Genomic DNA, 21,480 nt, shown 5'->3' with positions numbered 1-21,480 from the left:
AACGTTCTCCAACTTGTAAGATCTCTTTTACGAAAACTGTTATATCGGAGATAATAATTACTTCTAATTCGTATTAAACCAAGTTATCTATAAAACGAATAGAACGGATTTATTAAGAATATTCTGAATAATAATAATGTAGATGGGAAAGAAAAAGGAAGAAGAGGGAGAGAGTGAGTGTGAGAGAGAGAGAGAGAGAGAGAGAGAGAGAGAGAGAGAGAGAGAGAGAGAGCGATTGGTAGCCGTGACCTTGTCTGGTAGCCGACCCCACCGTGTGCCTTGGCGTCCACACACATCCTTGGCACCCCACTGTGCCGACTAAAGGAGAGAAGGAGTAGAAGAAGAAGGAGAAGAAGAAGAAGAAGGAGGAGATGGTGCAGAAGGAGGAGGAGAAAAGTGAGTGGAAGGACGACCGTGTTGTATGGGAGTCGACGATGTTCGTAGGAGGAGTTGGAGAAGCTTAAGAAGAAGAAGAAGGAGAAGCTGGTGGAGGTGGATGAAGAGGAGAAGGAGGATGAAGAGAAAAACAAGAAGAACGAGAGGAAACACAGAACAGGAACGCAGCCGTGCACTCTCTCGTCCACTCATTGTTACCTAATTTAATGAGCGACCGACGAAGCACGTGTCTGTGAATACCCTAAAGCTCGTTAGCACGTTCATCGCCGTGAAATATCACGAATGCGCTTGTGAACACACGTTCTCTCAAAGCTTGTTCAGGGAAATGTTTTAGACTTGTTTCTAGTTATCTATTCATTCAGACAGAAAGAGAGAGAGAATAGTAAAGTAGGATAACACGTTCGAGATTCGATGGATTTCGGACTTACTTTTCCTACTACGTATGGGTGCACGTTTGTAGGTATATATGTAATCTATGTTAATATCGTTAGATTGATTCTTATAGTTTTTATAAAATTATAAGTAGAGAGTGATAAGTAGAGAGAGAATAATTAAGTGGGATAATACGTTCAAGTTCCGACGGATTTGAGTAATATTTTCAGATTAATTCGCAGTTCTTATGAAAATTTATGTTATTACAAAAATGTTACTAACGTTGGATTAATATATCACACGTATAGAGAAATTATAAAATTATGAGAAAGTAATTATGAAAAAGTAGTTTCTTTCAATCAGCAAGTTTAAGGTTTCTAGTTAAAAAAAGTAACCAACGAGGATAAACCCCGAAGGAAAATAAGAAAAGGGAAAGGAGGAAAGAAAAAAAAAGAATAGAAAAAGATTTATAAAAAAAAGAAGAAAAAAAAGGAAAATGAATAATCTCGATTGGATCAAGCGACGTGCGCGTGTATGTCTCTTGGAACGTAGACAACCGCGACACGTTTTACGATCAAGGACAGCTGATCACCCAATCATTATCCTCCGTGACTGTACAACTTTGAAACTGGAATAACACTTTCTTGTCAGTTTCTAATGGCAAATAGTAATTAGCTTGTTAGAAATAGATACGCGGAAGAGAGATAGACTTGCGTACGCAAGTACGTAAGTACATACTATATTTAAAGACTTTGAAAACTATAAGTATCCGTCTAAAGATACAAAAATGTCGTCGATTTTATCAATGTCAAGATCAAGTAGGAAGTAGTAGTTTAGACATATATGATAGAAAATAAAAATACCAAAAAATAAAAAATAAATTGCTGGATCAAAATCGATTGGATAATACACTTTTGCGATCGAACGGGATATAATGACGATGACGATGACGACGACGACGACGATAGAAGATAGAGAGAGAGAGAGAGAGAAGACGAACGAAAGATCGCAAAAGAATGAGAGAGGAAGAGAGAAAGAAAATCGAGACTCGACCTGCACGTCCGCAGGCCAACGGAGTAAATGGTACCGCGGCTCTGTCGAGAGTATATTATTAGCATCGTGTAAACGTGTCTGCTGGCCGTGAAACCAGTGAAAGTATTCCATGGACGAACACATACATAGGTACGATTCGCGAGAATCGCCCATACATATAGATATATATATGTATATATACGTGTGTATGTATATTTTATACATGTATTTTTCGTTCGAGCTTGTAAATGACGAGACTTCTTTTTTATTAATTTTTTTTTTTAAATCCTTTTTTCTTCTTCCTTCGGGATGACCATCAGATGCAGGAAGAGAGAAAAAGAGAGAGAGAGATGGAAATGTAGTGTACACGTGAATATATATATATATATATATATATATATATATATATACACATGTAGAGACTCGCCCAGATCTGGGCCTTTGTCCTCTTTGTCTGGAACTTGTGGCCGATGTGGCCCTTCTGGTTCCTGTTACAGAGAATGAGAAAGAGAGAAAGAGAGAGGGAAAGAGAGAGAGAGAGAGAGAGAGAGAGAGAAAGAGTGGAGGGGTAGGTGGAGGCAGGGGATGAGGAAACCATCCCTCCCACGTTCTTTCTCTCTTCTTTGAGCCTCGAGGGAGACGAACGAACTTTCCAGCTACGTTTCCAACCTCTTTCTAATTTAGACAGTATTTTTCTATCTTCCCTCTTTTTTCTCCTTCTTATATTTCTCTTTATTCTCTCTTTTTTTTCTTTTTCTTTCATCTTCCAACCTTCTCTCTTTTTTTTTCTATTATCGCGGTTTAAGCGATTAATCCTCATTTTAATATTGATATCCAGCCTCGAGCTTCCAAGCAAGTACGTTGTTAGAAAATTAATTAATTGGAAATTATTGAAAAATCACGAAATTCCCCAAGATCTTTCATAATATTATCTTTCATGTACTTTTTCCTTCTTTTTCTTTTTAAAATTTTTCCTACTTCCCCCACGGATGATACCACCAGGGTCGATCGACATTCTCGTAACGTCTTCTTATGGTAATGCAACATTTCGCTTCTCAACGAAAATTACGAGATCGTCGTGCCCCCATTCGCCGATTTCGGCATTCGGGCACATCTTTTCTTGACGAGGGGTGCAACGTGAGAGGGGAGAAGAAACTTTCACGAGATTCGAAAGAGTTGCCAAGACGATAAGATGTTTATGAATTTCCTGTATATGGAAAGTTTAAAAAGAAAGAAAATATGTATGTATACAACCTAATGTATATAAATTCCATATAAAAAATCTCGTAGATATTGCTATCGATCAATAAAAATTTTAATCTTGTTTTTTTCTCAACAATTTCACAATCACACTAATTTTTATGGCCTCGTATTAATCGATAACTTTTCTATAAATAAAAACTACAAATAAAACAAAAAGAAAAAGAAGAAGAAGAAAAAAAGATTTCATAACATTTTTCTAATTTCGATAATTAATCGAAAAGTTTTTCCCTTAAAAAAATCTTCACCTTATAGTTATCGTACGATAGGATAGAAAGAAGAACGTTTCAACGCTTCGTCGATCGTGATCTAAGGTTAACAAGAAAAGATCGAGGACGATGAGGATGAGAAGAAGAAGAAGAAGAAGAATGAGAAAAGGAGGAAGAGGAAAAGGGAGGAGAAGGAAGAAGAGGAGGTTGACGTTAATCCTTGGAGGATAAACGTGACCCGTAGGAAGAAAAGAGGGACCTATTCGAAGGAGAAAAACGATTTCACCAGAGTGCCTTCGTCGATTTTTCATCTCGCCTGTAGGAAAAGCTAGAGAGAGAAAGAGAGAGAGAGAGAGAAGGAGAAGGAGAAAGAGAGAGAGAAAGACTCGAAAAGAGAATTTCGCTGAGCCCGCATTTTTCTTTCTCTCCTTTTTATCTTTTCGAAATCTCGAAGCCATTCTAAAATGAGCTTACAATTCGAAAAAAAAAAAATAGAAAAGAAAAAGAGAAGAAGAAAGTATAATAAAAATTATATCTCGATATTATCATGTAAGGGACGTTTTGCAAAAAGCATTAATAAAATTGTCCTTTCACAAATAATTTCTTCGTAGTTTCTAAAGACTTCGATTAAGAGAAAACGTTAAAACACACCCGTTATATATTCTTCCCAAAAGTTAGAGCTCCTTTCGTTTTGCTTCCATTTTCGAAAGGGTCTTTTCTACCTCCTCCCTTTTCCTTTTCTTTCTTCCTTCGAATTTTTTCTAGCAGGATATTCCTTGAAGCCATTTTAACCGAGTCCTTCTACGAATTTTAGACACAAGATATTTATCCCTTAGTTTCAAATAAAAAAAAAAAAAAAGAAAGAAAGAGGAAAGAGAATTCTAGATATTTTTCTAAACGATTTTATTGTTTGAAGAAAGAAATATCACTATCTTTTTTTATTTTTCTCTTTCTTTCTCTCCTATATGAAAAAGAGAATACGTATAAGGAGACACAGTTGTATCAGCAAGGACACACACAACCAGTCTCATTGATAAATTCTGACGTACGTTGAAGTACCAGTCAGCAAGCTTTCTGACTCGTATTCCCTCTATCGTGTCTCGTAATAAATATCTTTAGTTTCTCTCTTTCTGTCTCCTCTTTCTCCGTTTCTCTTTCGCTTTTCATCTCATCTTTCTTCAGTGAAATCTCTTCCATATGGTCACCATCGTTTGTGTATCATCTTCTCTCTCGGAAACATCCTTTTAACTTTTAATGCACGAATATATACGTATGTATATATGTCTCTCTCTTTCTCAAAGTGCTCTTTCAAAGAGACATCTCTCTCTCTCTCCCTCCCTCGTGCTTTTTATCTTACTTTCTTCATTTTCAAATCACGTTTTAAAAAACGATGTCATTGATTCTTTTACAAAGAATTCTCATGAGTTTTAAACACGACCTTCGGCGATTCGTCGTTCTTTACTCAAGTAAAATAACACAACGATGTTATATTGTCCAATACCTTCTTTCTTTCTTTCTTTCTTTTCTTTCTTCCTTTTCTACTTCTCTTCAAATTTTTCTCCAATGGAAAAGAAAATCCTAATAATATCGTAATGCTTGCTTTTACAAACGTTTATGAAAACGGTAGAATATAAGGGGAAAAACATTGGATGACTCGCGTCATACACGGCAATTGATATCGCTTTTATCGCGAATGTGGATAATAGATAATGTGATTTACACATTACTGGGGTCTCTAACCGATAGCATCCCTTCTCTCTCTCTCTCTCTTTCTCTTTCTCTAATATACTAGTTATTTCAAACTCTAATCTTTTAATGAACAAACTACGGAAAGTGAAACGCAAATCAATGCGTTTTTTAATAACAAAGAATACGATAATAAAATTCGATCGAAGATCGTAAGAAATTTCATTTATCGTCAACGATGTTCTCTACTAGTTAGAGAGACGGGCAGAGAGAAGTCCTTGATTATTTCAAAGATAATTCTTTTTTTCTTTTTTTTTTTTCTTAAACAATAAATAACTACAATGAAATTCACGAAGATTCAGAATTTAGCAAATAATTGAGTTGCCAAAAAATTTGTCTTATCTCTTGTCTTTCTTTCTTCCTGGCAAAGTACAAAGTAAGACGTTAAAGAGGATGAGAGATAGAAGGAGACAGAAACAGAGAAACAGACAGACAGACAGACAGACAGAGAGAGAGAGAAAGAGAGAGAAATCGGAGACGGGTAAGGAGGTCCGTGTAATTCGTAAAGTGTTGTAATAATTGAGCACACGGCAAAAGGTGTGTGGCAACGAGAGTCGCGCAAGTTTCACAAATGGGTCAGCGAGCACAGCAGCAGTAAGAGTGGTAGAAGGTAGCCGGTATATACAAACGTTCGAAAGCCCGCTTCGAATAACGTTTGGTAATATATTTATCGTCGCTTACGAAAAACTTCGCTCTTACCACCCCTGCTCTCCCCTCATCCCTGTCGCTATCTCCCTCTCTTTCTTTCTCTTTCTCTTTCTCTCTCTTTCTGTTTCCTCGCAACGTGCTTTCGTAGGTATGTATGACGGATGTTTAAAAGTCTTCGAACGTTACACACTCTTTAAACGACGATACATGGAACGTGATTTTCGTGAAAATCGTCGGAAAAAAAAGATCTACGGTAACTATATTCATATTATTATGATCGATATATCGAGTATTACGTGAAAAGGGTTATACGATAAATATGTCAAACATTTAAAGGGAGCATAGGTGTAAAGTCAGTAACATATTCAAAAGGCTTTCCAAGTTTTACATATGTATCTATGTATAGGTCTAATGCATAACTGGAGCGCGCACATGGAAACACGAGTTTGCCCTTCGTTTTAACGAGTTCTAGATTTTAACTGAAAGTCGAGAGAACGTTACTTTGTACGATCACACGATGCGTGATGTATATATGTTATGTGACGTATACATGTATTACGTGTGGAGACGTGTGAAGAAAATTTTATTAGAAAATAAAATTTTCTTTTGGAAAATAATTATGTCCTTGGGACTTTTCCTTTATCGTCATCGAATACGAAAATGTAGGACGGTGTCCCCATAACCGATGAAAAGAAAGAAAAAATTAAAACAAGAAGAAAAAGGAAAAGAAATGAACGTTTGTTGGACTAGTCACAAAACGCAATTCGTATACCGATCACGTTTACCTTAACCACTCGTACGAACACCCGAATTAGGAAGGTTCTGTTCTACATTCTCGGATTTAAATTTGGTATCACGTAGAACGTCGGTGATCTTATCGGTTTCTTAGTATCTTTTGATCGAACTCGAGCTTGTGTCACGTACTGTAGAATGACAGAAAGAGATAGATGGATAGTTGGATGGATTGATAGATAGATTGATAGATAGATAGATAGATAGATAGATAGATAGAAAAAGTGAGAGGATGAATAAATAAGGAACGAGTGGAAAGAAGAAGCAGCTTTGTACGTTTTTCTGACACTTTGCATTGTATAAGAAAGAATTTAAATATATATATATATATATGTATGTATGTATATATATATTCTTTTTTCATAGAGTGAGAGAGGGAGAGAGAGAGAGAGAGAGAGAGAGAGAGAGAGAGAGAAAGGAGAGGTCGACCTAGAACGAATCCATAGAAATAAAATGAAAGCAAATTTATACAGGAGCGTTCGTCACTCTGAGTAAAGGCGATTGTATTTAAATTTCTCAGAAATTATCGAGCTAGAAAGGCTTAGTTAGTGAGTGGGAGGGTGGGGGTGGTTGAGAGAGAGAGAGAGAGAGAGAGAAGCTTTGAATGGATTTGAAAAAAGTGGGAGTGGTTTGCAATCTCCCTTTGAAAGATAATAAAACGTCGTAAATTAAAAACGTCTATACGTCTTCGTGTTATTTCAATTTTGAATGATGATGTTGCAGAATCGAAATTAATCGAACGAATCGTAAAGACAAATAGGAAAAAAAGAAAAGAAAAAGAAAAAGAAACAATTGATACGCCTCGTTAAGGAAACTGGATCTCCAATCTTTCGAAGGACCACTCCTTAAATTATAATTTCGATGCGAGATATTCCTTACAGAATGTATGTATATATGTATATGCACGTTAAGTACATCAGCTTTAATGTTTCCTAATAATACACAACGATCGATCGATCGATCGATTGGATCGATTGGATCGATCGATCGATCGAAAGTATTAATTCGTTGATATCGCGTCGAGAACAAGGCGTTTTCGAAAATTGTTCGAAATAGTAGTCGTTTCTCTTCTAGTAGGCTCTTCGAAATGAAAACTTTTACTATCGGTCTCAAGGATCTAATTATGGCTCGTTAGAAGCGTTCTTCTAACGAGAGATATATCCTTCGTCGAGGTACATCCTTCCTCTTTCTTTTTCTTTTTTTTTTATATATTTCTTTTCTTTTCTTTTCTTTTCTTTTTCTCCCACGTTTTTTTCCCTCCAATATGTCGTCCCGCACGTTCGTAGTGTGATACGAAAGGAATGCGAACGAATATGCAAGTATTCACGTACTTAAAGAGAAAGAACGAAAGGAAGCAAGGATGGAAGAAAGAAAGAAAGAAAAAAGAAAAGAACAGAAAAATAGAAGAAGAAAACATGGAAAAAAGGCAGAAGAAAAACGCGTTTACCCGTGGCACGTTAATTAAATTAGAGGGACCTCTAGAGTTTCTCTTCGGGGTGTCGAGCAATTAACGCTCTGTCGAGGACCGTGAAAGAATGAGAAATAGAGAGTGAGAGTAAGATAATAAGAGAGAGAGAGAGAGAGATGAAGATGGTAGGCCGACTTTAATTAACCAAACAGTGTGGCCGAGAAACACGGTGAATATTTTATTTTCTCTCTTATACGATGTGGGACATTGTGTCAGGAAGCTACGCGTAGTTTAATAACTCTTGTGTCTAAGCCGCCTACTTCTCGACATCTTATCGATTCCCTCTTGTAACTAGGAACACGAGAGAGAGAGAGAGAGAGAGAGAGAGAGAGAGAGAGAGAGAGAGAGACAGAGAGAGAAATACTCTTTCAAAAAGGAAAACTTCATCGAAATAATTTCTATTACAAAATAGTTCGACAATGATCGTAAATTATCCACTCAAAAGTGAATGCAATAATAATCTGGAGAGTTTTTGGATAATTTTACTTGGTTCGTTTCGAACTTTTTTTTCTTTCTCCTTTTTTAAAAAATATATATATATATAAAACGATTTGAACATTTTCACGTCTATCTACGACTGGTCCGATTGATTAATCGATAGAATTGATGTATCGAGCGATATAAAAACATTGGGAAAAAAATTTATCGAAACGATTAACTCTGTCTAGGAAAATACACCTTCTAAATGATTCTCTTCTATAATATTTTTTTTCCATGACATTACTCTACGATTCTTTGGGACGCAAATACTTCCGACGAAAAAAGAGGTAGACGATTGTAAATAAAACCTACAACGACGGATCAAATAAAATTCTACTATCAGATTATTCTAAATGCTTCGATAGAAACGATTGATTCATTTCCACCGTTAGATCAATCGAATTAATTGTTGTAAATGTCGATAAAAAAGATTAAAAAAAATAATAATAATAACAACAAAAAACAATTATACAGAAAAGGTCGCATGAAAATTTATTTCTCGTTCGCAAAAAGGAAAAGATGGAAGATAAAGATAAAGATAAAGAAAGAAAGAGATGGAGAGAGAGAGAGAAAGAAAGCATAAAGTATCTTTCTCTCGCGCGTTAATTAAAAATGCTACGAAGGAAGTCGTTGTCATCGTCATCGTAGTCGTCATCGAGTAAGAAGAATAAAACTGAATGAAAACAGTTGCTATTGCCGAGCTGGTGCGTTTCCGATGTTGTATATGTTTCTGGCATCATTTTATGTGGCTTCTCTACCTCTACCTCTATCTCTCTCTATCTATCTATCTATCTATCCATCTATCTATCTCTCTTTCTACGATGACGACATGATCTATAAGTTGATCTAACGTACTGGTCTAAAGAGGCTCGGACTCGAAGACCGGCCGGCCCATTTCGCGTTTTGCTTCGCTATTTTCGCGCGCTTTAAATGTAAACCAAAACTCGCCCACTCGATCCGAGATATATAAACCCTAACACATTTCATTCATTTCGTTTCGTTTAATTTAGTTTAGTTTAGTTTTTCGTTTCATCTTATTTCATTTTAATTCGAGTTCCTCTTTCTCTCTCTTTCTCATGTTATTGTCTAACACGAGAGATGAGAGATGAGACGCACGTACACTTCGTGTTCTTTATCTTTCATTCTTTTCTCTCTCTCTCTCTCTCTCTCCCTCTCTATTTATCTATCTTTGTGTCTCTCTGTATCTATCTCATTTCTTTTTTTTTCTTTCATTCTTTCTTTCTTTTTCTCTTTGTTCCTTTTTCTTTAAAATTTTTATCTCCTACAAGAAATATATAAGGACGACGATCATATATCGCATAAGCGCGTTCCCCATAAATGAATCACGGGAGATGATTAGGATTGAAACGTACGCTCGTTTAGCTCTCTGAACGGTTAGCTGTCTGTACCTCGTGTCTTCATTTTTGCTCGCTACGAAACGGTCCAGTCTGAAAGAAAAAAATAGAAGAGGAGTCATTCTCCACGTTTCTCTTGATAAAAAAACCTACAATAGAATTTTCTACTTCGGTTTACAAAAAATTCATCTCTCCGAGCATCTAATCTATCAATCTATCTTTCTATTCATCTATCTATCTATCTGTCTATCTACCCATCCATCTATCTATCTATCTATCTATCTATCTATCTATCTATCTATCTATCTATCTATCTATGTTTTCTTTTTAACCATTTATCCACCGAATCTTCCTAACAAGAAATTTTCGTGTTAAAAATTTCCTCGATCGTCGAGATTTAAAAAAAGAAAAAAGAAAAAAGAGAAATAATAACAATAAGGAATAAAAAACAAAGCGATAACAAAGAAAAAGAAAAAGAGAGAAATAAAGGAACAAAACCCTGAACTTTCATAATCGTACCACCGATAAAATTCGATTCTACGAACGTGATACACGTCATATTACACGTTTACGGAGGGAAGAGATAAGGACACATTTTTTACGAGGCTTACACGAAGAGAGTAGCAAACGGGATGTAAAGTGTGTCATCGGACTAAAATGACTTTACGGAGAATTCTGAAAAGTAAACTAACGGATACGAAGTTATATTATACGGATAGTAGATGAGGAAAGACGTTAATCGTATATAAAGAAGACGAAGATATTTTCGATCGTATTGTAATGATAAAGAAAAGTTAGAAAAAAAGAGATAGAGATAGAGAGAAAGTGATAGAGATAAGAGAGAGAGAGAGAGAGAGAGAGAGAGAGAGAGAGAGAAAGATGAACACACACGTTTCTTTTTCGTAAAGGTAATTCTCGTCTGGAATTTCAAAAGCAAATGGCCGAACCCTACGAAACAAACCAGCAGACCAGTTATCGTGTATATATGTGTATTTTCTTTAAAAAAACTCCATAAACAAAGAAGAAATGAATGAATGAATGAATGAATGAATGAATGAATAAAGAGATAAAGAAAACTCAAACGAAACTCAAGTGTTTTTTTAATTATACAGCGAGTACTAATAACACATATATAATCTACGAATGAATAGAAAATTAGAAAAAAAAAGTAAAATAAAATAAAGTAAGTAAAAAAGAAAGTCGTACGAGAAAGATAATTCTCCGAGTCTTCTTTACTATTATATCAACCTATCCGTTTGATTTTTTTTTTCACGTTTACTCGAACACGTTCGAATTAATATAATACAATATGTACGTATGCATGTACTTATGTACTTATGTATCTCCCTTATGGGAGAATTTATAATATGCTACTCGTGTCTTTCTCGAGTTATCGTCATCGTCGAAAATGGCTGTTGGAAGTCGCCGAATATTGCCATTCTGGTATAGGTATTAGCATATATCCAGGAAACGCGTGACACGAATGCAAGCTGCCTTCTCTCTTCTTGTCCCTTCGATGAAAAAAAAGAGAGAGAGAGAGAGAGAGAGAAAAGAAAAAAAAAAGACGAAGAAAAAGAAACTGCCAGGTATATTTTTTCTTTCTCACCTCCTCATCATTACTCTTTATTTTATTCGCTTGAAAAATCTCAATCTCTCGAACGTTTTATCGCGATCGAAAATGATTCGATTCGAAAGATCAAATCTCTTGTTAATTCTTTTTCATTTTTCTTTTTCTTCTTTTCACAAAGATATATGTATATATATATATGTGTGTGTCCACAGTTCCGTTCGTATTTCGATATCATAGTTAGTTGTTGGAAGGAAGCATATAAGAAAGGAAACGAATGGCTCCGTAATTTCCTTCCTTTCACTTCTAATCGTCGCGTCGATTTAAACATCTAAGAGAAAGAGAAAGATATACACTCACACACACACATATATATATATAAAAGAAACGATGTGTATATTTTCACGTTCATTCACAGTATTTCCTAGATAATCAATTTACACCGAAATAACAAATTAAACCACATGGAGCGCGACAAAATAACAGCAACGATCGATTTTTTTAAATACATTTTTATCTCATCGATACTTTGCAACGGAGGCAATCAAATTATTGCAAATTTCTCTCTCTCTCTTTCTCTCTGTCCTATATAATCGATTAGTTTGGAATGGTGTCGAGCAAATAATGCAAGTTTCTACAAAGACAAATTTCTTCTTCGATGGAAAACGATACACGAGGAAGACGACGATGACGATGATGTTGACGACGACGACGAAGAAGAAGAAGAAGAAGAAGAAGAAGAAGAAGAAGAAGAAGAAGAAGAAGAAGAAGAAGAAGAAGAAGAAGAAGAAGAAGAAGAAGAAGAAGAAGAAGAAGAAGAAGAAGAAGAAGAAGAAGAAGAAGAAGAAGAAGAAGAAGACGACGACGATGATGATGATGTTCCTTTTCTTTAGACGTTGAACCTGACTTCGAAATAAATGTTCTCTCTTATGTTCTACGATAAACTCGACTCGTAAACGAGACAGCACGTGTGCGGATAGCGTACACTTCTATTATTATCACTTTAAAGTCTCCAACGCAGCCAAGAGAAAGAGAGGAGAATATCTTCTCTATCTCTCTCTCTTTCTTTCTCTCTCTCTAGGTACACACACACACACACACACACATCTCACTCTTTCTCTCTTTCTATCTTTTTCTATCATAGATCTCGTCGAACTTAACTCATCCATCGAGTATTTGGCTTCCGGCGTAGTTTTCGTCGACGTTTATCGTTCGCACGCACGTTTGCCTTTGGTATCGTTGAAGCCATTGTTATGTTATTAAACACGTTGCAACTACGTTAAGGAAAAAATAGAGAATAAACGAGGAAGAGAGGAAGAGACGAAGAGAGAGAGAGAGAGAGAGAGAGAGAGACGCAGAAAATATGTTTACAAAGTGATTTAAAATTTACAAGTGCGTTGTTGAAGGTTAAAGTCTAAAAGGTTACTACAGTCGTTTGGAACGTAATATATTTCAACGTACGAACATCGTAAAACAATGATTTCATTACGATTACCAATAATAACTGTTATCGCGACGTTATTTAAATACGAAATTATATTAAACAGTTTTCACGTGGAATTCATTACGAAACCTTTCCTTTTTTTTTTCGTTCGTTCTTTTCCTTTCTTCTTTCCTCAGAAAATAAACAAAAAAAAAAAAAAATCATAAACACGCGCGTGTACACGCAGAGGACACACGTAGTTATCTAATCGAATTACGCATTTATGTGATATAACAACACACGATGACTAATAGCACGTAACAAACAAAATGTTTATATATGAAATATTTAAGAAAATAAAAGTAACGAAAGTGAATTTCAATGTTTCCCCTTCGAAACGAATACGGTGTCATTGATCCTCTGTTGATTTTCTATTTACAGAATACTCTCTCTCTCTCTCTCTCTCTCTCTCTCTCTCTCTCTCTCTCTCTCTCTCTCTCTCTCTCTCTCTCTCTCTCTCTCTCTCTTTCTCTCTCTCTCTCTTTCTCTATCACGGAAAATAACGATCGACGCACGATCGGAGCCAGCCTCGCCCCAAGCGAAACGATCGATCCCGCGACGACGACGGCGTCGTTGCGATCGAAGGGTTGCTTTTACGCACACATAAAAACACACATTTTCACCCATTTATCAAGAAAGATAAAGAGAGAAAAAGAGAGCCAAAGACAAAGACACACAACGCACATAACAAAGATAACAAACGAAAGATATTCTCTCTCTCTCTCTCTCTCTCTCTTTCTCTGTATCTCTCTTTGCACGTCACACGAACACACGAGATAGAGGATTATCTCTCTCTCTCTCTCTCTCTCTCTCTCTTTTTCCTCTCCGAAACGTTGTCTGGAACTTTGAACATTAAGTTGCACACTTAAGGAAAAAGAATAAAGAAAAATTAATTGAAAAGAAAAAAAGAAAAAATAAACAACACAAAATAAACAAGGAAAATACAACAACTTAATGACGACACAACACGCGAGTCTTTAATTCTTATCTTTTTTTTTGGTTTTTTTGAAGACGTAACTTACGTGCGTCGAGCCTTCACCGCCCAATCCATATTTCGTAGCACGACGACGTATCCGACAAACGTGACACGACGATGCTTCTCGTGATCTTGCTTTTATTATCTTCTTTCTCTTCCTTCTTCCTCTTATTTCTTTTCCTTTACTCAATATTTTCCCTTGTCTCTTCTTCTTTACGAAATAAGAGAAACACCCCCCCCCCAAAAAAAAAAAAAAAGGAAACGAAAATATTGCACACTTCGCACACCGCACACCACTGTTTTCTCTTTAACGTTTATATTATATCCTTACTTATATTTATCATCCACCAGGTTCTCCTCCTCCTGCTGATTATATATATATATGTATATATGTGTATATATATGTATATATGTACGTATGTACAATATATAATATATACGTATTATATATTTCCTCTTCTTTTCTTCACCACAAGTTAAAACGCATTAATAATAACATAATATATCTATATCACCGTTTTTTTTACGAGATGGAGGTATAGAAAAGTTTGAGGAGGAAACTTAGTTAGAGATTATAGACGAGGATAAGAAAGGAAAAAAAAAGCAGCACGCGTTTCGAAAGAATCGACGAGACGCACGAGAGCGAACGAGCGAACGAGGAGTCACTGCACAGACCGAACGGAGACTGACGGCGTGGTACGTGCGCGCCCACTGCGGCGCGCATCGAGCGCCGCCCCGTGACGAACGACAAGCCGAAGATACCCGAGCTCGGCCGAGTACGATAGTCAGTGGTGGGGGTTGCGAGGAGCGCAGTACTCGGTACAGTCCTGTAGCGAGCACTTCGTATGCCCCTCCTTGAATCAAATACAACAACCCTGCGTAGTGCTGACATTGGCGTAGCTATCGCTTTATTTTATTATATTATTATTATTTTTTTTTCTTCTTTCTCCTATAATACAAGTACTTCGCTGTTTTATAAAAAAATAATCTGTACCACGGATATACGTATACTGTATAAACCTTCTGAAAATTATTTTAAAGGAGATATCCCCGCGGACGAAGAGGTGGTTCGTCTTTTTTTCCCCTCGTTTTCGTGATAAAAAAAAAAAGAAAGAAAAAGAAAAAGAAAAACAGGAAAAATTGCACGATCTTACGATCGAAGTAATTTTTTTTTCATTTTCGTGTTACTACCGCCGTCCAGATAATTGTAGCGTATTGTAATATTACCAATGGTTCGTGTTAGTCGTCAAGAGTATACGCCAATGTTACCTCGACGTTATCTCGGCTCTGCTGCCGAAATATTTATTCGAGGGGACTGTACGATGATGGAGAAAGATAGATTGATGTACGAGAGAGAGAGAGAGAGAGAGAGAGGGAGAGAGAGAGAGAGAGGGAAAGAGAGAGAGAGAGAGAGGGAAATCAGAAAGGGATTCGAGGGTTCTCCCTCGTTGCAGTCGCGGCGCGTTTCACGTAGACGACCCCTCCCAAATTCAAGCGGTCGGCCGTCGAATTAAGCCTGTAAAAATGTACGTGCCTGCACAGAGTATCGATATATATATATATGTAGAGAGAGAGAGAGAGAGAGAGAGAGAGAGAGAGAGAGAGAGAGAGAGAGAGAGAGGAAGAGGGTGAAAGAGTGAGAGAGGAGCCACAGAACGTTTTATGCGCCATCGAAAAATTGCCTCCAGCTTTTCGACGACGAACTTTTCGCCGACGATCGATCGATGAACCCGTTCACCGCCTATTAAATTCTCTGCATCGTTTCGACCTTGGAAACACGTGGAAATAAAAGAGTAGATATATGCGTGTGTATCTATATGTACATATATATAGAAAGAGAGAGAGAGAGATAAAGATAAATAGGAAGGGAGAGAGAGAAACGTTAGTTGATGGAAAATTGAAAAAGGAGAGATAAATAAAAAGAAATGGGGAAATAACGTAGAGAGAACGTCAAAATGTTCTCCTTTTATTCTTCCCTTTTTCCTCTTTTTTTTTTTTTCTTTTTTATATGAGCATCCCGATGATGGGAAGATCGATAGAACGAAGAAGAGATTCATTTGGATAAAAGAGAGAAAGAGAAAGAGAGATAAAGAGACAGGGAGAGAGAAAGAGAGAGTGAGAAAAAGAGAGTACGGAGAAACCCCATAGCCTCCTCCCTTGGATCTGATATTAGAGGACAGGGTGCAGTGGGGTCTTTCGAAGATCCCTCCCGTACCAGCTGTTCTTTCGTTGAGTCAGCCTGACAAAAGAGAGATGGCCGAATTTGCTGAGCCATTTTATAACTCTCTTCGATAACGTACGAATTATTCCTCTCTCTCTCTATATATATATACATCTATCTCGTTATCTTGCAAAAAAAATATTCCTCTACCACTTTTCTCAAAATTAACCATATCCTCGTACGTATATAACATTTTTATCACATACCTCATAAAATAAAATTCGTACATTATCCTTTAATAAAATAATACCTTCGACGATAGTCGAATCATCCGAAGATAGAGATTATAAAACTACTGTTCTAAAAAAAGAGAGAGAGAAAGAGAAAAAGAAACAAAAAAGGAGAGAGAGAGAGAGAGAGAGAGAGAGAGAGAGAGAGAGAGAACGTTTCAAGGCTAAGGATTCTCGAAGACGAAGATTTTGTTCTCCCTCTCCTCCTCCTCCTCCTCCTCCTCTACCCCCCTCCATTTAGCTCGAATAATATCGCCAGGTAAAAGGAAGTCAGATTTGCTCGATGAGGAGACCAAACCGAATGACAAATGTCTTTGATGGTAGATCGGTGGTAAAAGGGAAAGGTGAAAGGACTCTGAAGGATGACGATACGTCACGTGAGAGAAGGGTCCGTCCCGTCCGTCCGGTCGTTCGATCGTACGATCGGATCGGAACGGTCGAACGGTCAGATTCATCCTAACAGAAAACTGAGATACGTTTATGATTTAAATACTTAGATACACGTATACGCACACGCGCGTACACAGGTATAGAAATAGAAATTTTCTTAGCTTTTTCATAAGAATGAATCGTCGAACTTTCAGTAAGTTCAGAAATATAGTACGAGTTTCTCGAGAATGGAAGACAGCTCTCAGTAGCACAAAGCACGATGTAAAGTTGAGAGAAGGTGTGTATGTGTCTGTGTGAGAGAGTGAGAGAGAGAGAGAGAGAGAGAAAGAGAATGATGCAGGATATATCAAGGACCGTCTCGTCTCTTTGGAACGGAGGACTCGAGAGCAGGTATTTAACCTCGGTGGCAGCTCGTCGGGCGTCGACAAAGGGGAGGGTGATGGCGGGCCCACCTGAATCCCTGACCTGAGATTCGAAGTGGATCTCCAATGAAAAAGAGAGAGAGAAAGAGAGAGAGAAAGAGAGAGAGAGAACTCTCGCACCGGCTCTCTATCTCGGCTTTCGTCTACCTGCCCGCATGCTTTTCCATAATGCGTCTGGGTCTGAACAATGGTGAAACACATCATGAGCGTTTGAAACTCTGTATGTATGAAATTGAAAAAGAAAAAAAAAAAAAGGAAAGAAAAGGAAGAAAAAGGAAAAAGGAATTTCGAATTTTATAAACGTTGATACGTCCGTAAGAATCTTCTCATTCGATTAATTTCGAATAACGACGAAAGAGAATTTCTAAAACTTTTTCTACTGAAACCCACACGTCGCTAATCCGACGTGTTTAATTTTATAAGATATTTCAAACTAAAGTGATTCTATTAATTCGAATTGTAAACGAAACGTTTGACATAAAAATATTATCCTTTGATCGTGTGCATAGTGAGATTTCTTTTCTCGTTTTTCTTTTTTCGTAGCTGTTCATCGAATTATACGAATTAGATATTCGTGTTATGCGAGAAAGGGACTAGAAAATGTTCTCTTTTTTATTCTTCATTTTCTTTCTTTCTTTCTTTCTTTTTTTTTTCAAGAACATTGCACCTTTACTTTAGTACTTTTATTTTTTTCCTTCTTTCTTTCCTTCTTTCTTTTTTTCTAACAATTTTGTAAGAAGAGAGAATTCAACCGGGAACCGCGGAATTTCGAGGCGAGTGCAAACTCCCGGAACGAAGAACTCGTCCAAGTAGTAAAAGAGAAAGAGAAAGAGAAAGAAGGAAGAAAGAACGGAAGAAGGAGATGGAATAAAAGGAGGATAAGAAGGAGGATGAAGAAAGAGGAAGGTCATCGTCGAAGCGTGTTGCTAAGTCGAGCAAGAGTATTGTATGCAGATCGTACTTAGCTGTGTAATTAGAAACATATGAATCGGTTCTAGCAATGAAATCATTTCGAATGAATTTATCTTTATACATTGTTTTTCCTTTCTTCATTTTTAACAACGAGAAAAGAACACACGTACACGCGCATATCTATATATATATATATAAACTATATATTCTAAAAAGTAGAGAAAGAAAAAAGTTACAAACTTACAAAGAATAAAATTCTATCATTCGTTCAAAGATAAGATACGATCAGCTGATAGGTAAGGATCTCAAGGGTACCGTTAGAAGATCCGATCGAATTCGTTTTAGAAATATATATCAACGTACTCTTCCTTCTTCTCCCTCCTCTTTTTCTACCTGTTGTTATTCCCGAAAAAAATAAGTACCGTTTACTTTTCAAAGGAGGAAAATGCTTGATTATCGAACTACAGGCTGCATCGATTCTTCGGAGGAAAAGGAAGAAGAAGGACACGCAAGGAATGACGAGTCTTTGTGCTCGGGTCCAGTCCTCCTCTCTTTGGAGAGAGAGAGAGTGTGTGTGTGTATGTGTACATATATATATATATATATATATATATATATATTTACTGCTTGAGGAAGTAGGAGGAAGGAGGATGGAGAGAAGGAAGGCAAGTTCTTAAACAAGATAGAGAGAGAGTGAGAGAGAGAGGAGGTGAAGGTGGAGGAGGAGGAGGAGGGGGAGGAGGAGAAGGAGGATGCTGGGGATGTGAAGTGAATGTCAGCTCGAAGGTCGGCTTTTGTCAGAAGCAATAAGAATGAGAGAGATAGAAGTACTGAGAAAAAGAGAGAAAGAGAGAGAGAGAGAGAGAGAAATTCTCAGCACGAATGGCTTCTCAGAGATTATCTCTCTTTCTTTCTCTTTCTCTTTTTCTCTCCGTCCTTTTCTTGTTGGATATACTAGCTACCTAGATCCATTTATACGTTCAACGTTGTAGCCTGCCTTCGATAGATAGTGTAACAACGAGGAGGATGACGAGGACAATGACCAGAGAGTCTGATCATTGGGACCAAAACGTACCGAGGGTCTTGACAAACAGCGAATGACAAAGAGAGAGAGAGTGAAAGAGTGACAGAGAGAAAGAGAGAGTGACAGAGAAAGAGAGAGATTGATGCTAAGAGTCGAGAGACCACTCCTAATATGGTACAAATTGTCGACGATTAACCACGACGATGAGCTCCGAAGAAATTCCTTCAACAATCTTGCAACTTTTTTATTTCTCTTTATATCCTAGAGTTCCTACAAATGAGATCTATCGTCTGGAAATATTCAAAAGAGAGACCGAGACAGAGAAAGAGAGAGAAAGAAAAAGAGAAAGAGAAAGAACGAAACAAAAATTTCCTAAGTTAATTAATCAAGAATATTTATAGAAATTTGTGTGTTGGAGAAAGAGAAAGTGGGAGGAGGAGGAGGAGGAGGAGGAGGAGGAGGAGAGGTTGTTCTCCTTCCAAGTCTTTGAAAGTGATCAAAAGTAAGTTAAATCGGGATTAAGAATATCGAAATCTCGAGAATCGAACGCATAAAGACAAATTGTAACTTGGACAGAGAGAAAAAGAGAGAGAGAGTCCATTGTTGTATTAGTATTTATGAAACACGTTATTAATGTTGCCTCGAGCAACGTCACGACACAGGAGCGTAGAGTATACGAGTATATGTACTTACTCTTATTGTCAAGAGAACGAAGGAGGGAATGAAATACTGCGATCAAGATTCGTTTCTGTTGGAGAACAGATAACACGCGTGTCGCGAGAAGGGACAATGACCAACATCGTGGAGGAGGAAAACTATCTCTTTCTCTTTCTCTTTCTTTTTCCCTTTCTCTCTCTTTTTCTCTCTAACAAAAGGTGTATGAGATCGAAACAGCTGATAAACGAATTATATTTTAAAGACTAATAACGATCGTGAGAAACGTGATCGTGTAAATCGACTAATACACGTACATACATACAGATAGACATATATACGTACATAAATACACATATCTGAATTGTTAAATAATAATGATAGAAAATATATTGAAAGAGAGAGAGAGAGAGAGAAAGAGAGAGAAATAATGATTAGAAATTTTTATAAATCGAGTTCATCTTGATATAACGTTATCGGATAATATAGTTTTAGGGTTTTGTTTTTGTTATATTCAAATTTAAAAAAAGAAAGGAGAAGATGTATATATATATATATGTGCGTGTGTGTGTATGTGTGTGTGTGTATTAGAGAGGATTAGACTTGAGCTGTGGTCGTAACGATTCAAAAGCCCTATCTTCATTCGTACTTCGTTGAAAGGCTAACCGAAATGAACTCTTGACTTCGCTCGAGCAACGTAACGAGTTTTCAAAGGATCTCACTGTTTCTCTTCCTTGAAAACGAGAATTCCTATTGGGGAGATGTAAAAAAAAAAAGAAAGAAAGAAAGAAAGAAAAAAAAAGAAAAAAGGAGAAGGAAAATAGACATTCTCTTCACGAAAAAAGTTACTCTTGCTTTCTTTTTCTCTCTCTTTCAGCCTCTTCTTCCCTCCCCCTCGCCCGCCCCCCGCCATCCACCCCCAACGAAAAAGCTAAAAAGCTCGTGATAGTAAATGAGTAAAAAAGAAATGAAAAAAGAAAAAAAATAATAAAAGAATAAAATACAATAAAATAAAAGTACTAAAAAAAAAAAAAATAAAAAAAAAGGTTTAAGTAAAAGGAGACTCGAGAATAAAAAGTAGAAGTAGAAATAGAAATAGAAGTGGAAGTAGAAGAAGAGGAAGCAGAAGAGGCTGGAAAAGTCGAGGTGAACGTTCACTACAAACGACGTTTCACCGAAGGCGACGAAGCCTCTAATTTTAATAATTGGATATGGCCTCTCTCTCTTTCTCTTTCTCTTTCTCCCTCTCTATCTTTTTTTGCACTCGTATATACTAAAGGGTCTTCTCCTTCCTATCCTTTGAGAAACAAATCGTCCAGGTATGCAACTGCATTATTTCCCATCTGTCCTTCTTTCTTTATCTTTACATCCTTTACCTTAAGTCTTACCCTTTTATTATTCCCATTACTTAATACGCCCTAAACTTATCCACATCTATATATATATTTTTATTATTCTTCCTCGACTTATGTTATGATCGATGTTTTATTATTATATTATAGTAAATCGTATTTTTATAAAATATTTTTCGTATATGTATATATATATATATATATATATATATCTTCTCTCTCGGGTATTTGATTTTATCTATATATTGTTAAGAAAAAGAAACGTTTCATCCAAAAGATCAGAGATATAAAGAAACAAAGAGAGAAAGAGAGTTGTATATATGTATGCACCTACGTATGTATGTGGTGTGTATGTACGATCAGAAGATACAAAATCTTTTTGAGCTTAGGTTCTCTGTCAGGATATCGCAGGTAGGGTAGACATAACCCAAAGGGAGATTCTTTCTTTCAGGTATACAAGGAATCGTTGCCCTTAAGAAAAAGTTTTAACG

General features: G+C 36.7%; 1 protein-coding gene across 6 annotated transcripts in view; it reads right to left on the bottom strand.

Moving 5' to 3' along the window:
- Positions 1-21,480, bottom strand: part of LOC127070777 (protein gustavus) — an 86,790-nt gene that overhangs the window by 19,733 nt on the left and 45,577 nt on the right. The window contains exons 1-2 of one of the 6 annotated variants that reach the window (XM_051009199.1): positions 13,831-14,638; positions 9,777-9,851 (exon numbers count right to left, since the gene is read on the bottom strand). The exons of 1 other annotated variant lie outside the window; for it this stretch is intronic. In XM_051009199.1, the coding sequence (XP_050865156.1) occupies positions 9,777-9,851; positions 13,831-13,859 (104 nt within the window). In that variant the 5' untranslated portion in view covers positions 13,860-14,638. Of the gene's footprint in view, positions 1-9,776; positions 9,852-13,830; positions 14,639-21,480 lie in introns of those variants that run through there. 4 more of the 6 variants (XM_051009200.1, XM_051009196.1, XM_051009197.1 and 1 more) reach the window with 4 other exon arrangements.

Source organism: Vespula vulgaris, chromosome 19, assembly GCF_905475345.1.
Source record: "Vespula vulgaris chromosome 19, iyVesVulg1.1, whole genome shotgun sequence".
Taxonomy (NCBI): Eukaryota; Metazoa; Arthropoda; class Insecta; order Hymenoptera; family Vespidae; genus Vespula; species Vespula vulgaris.
The sequence above is the reverse complement of the archived record's forward strand: the minus strand, read 5'-3'. Positions and strand labels throughout refer to the sequence as shown.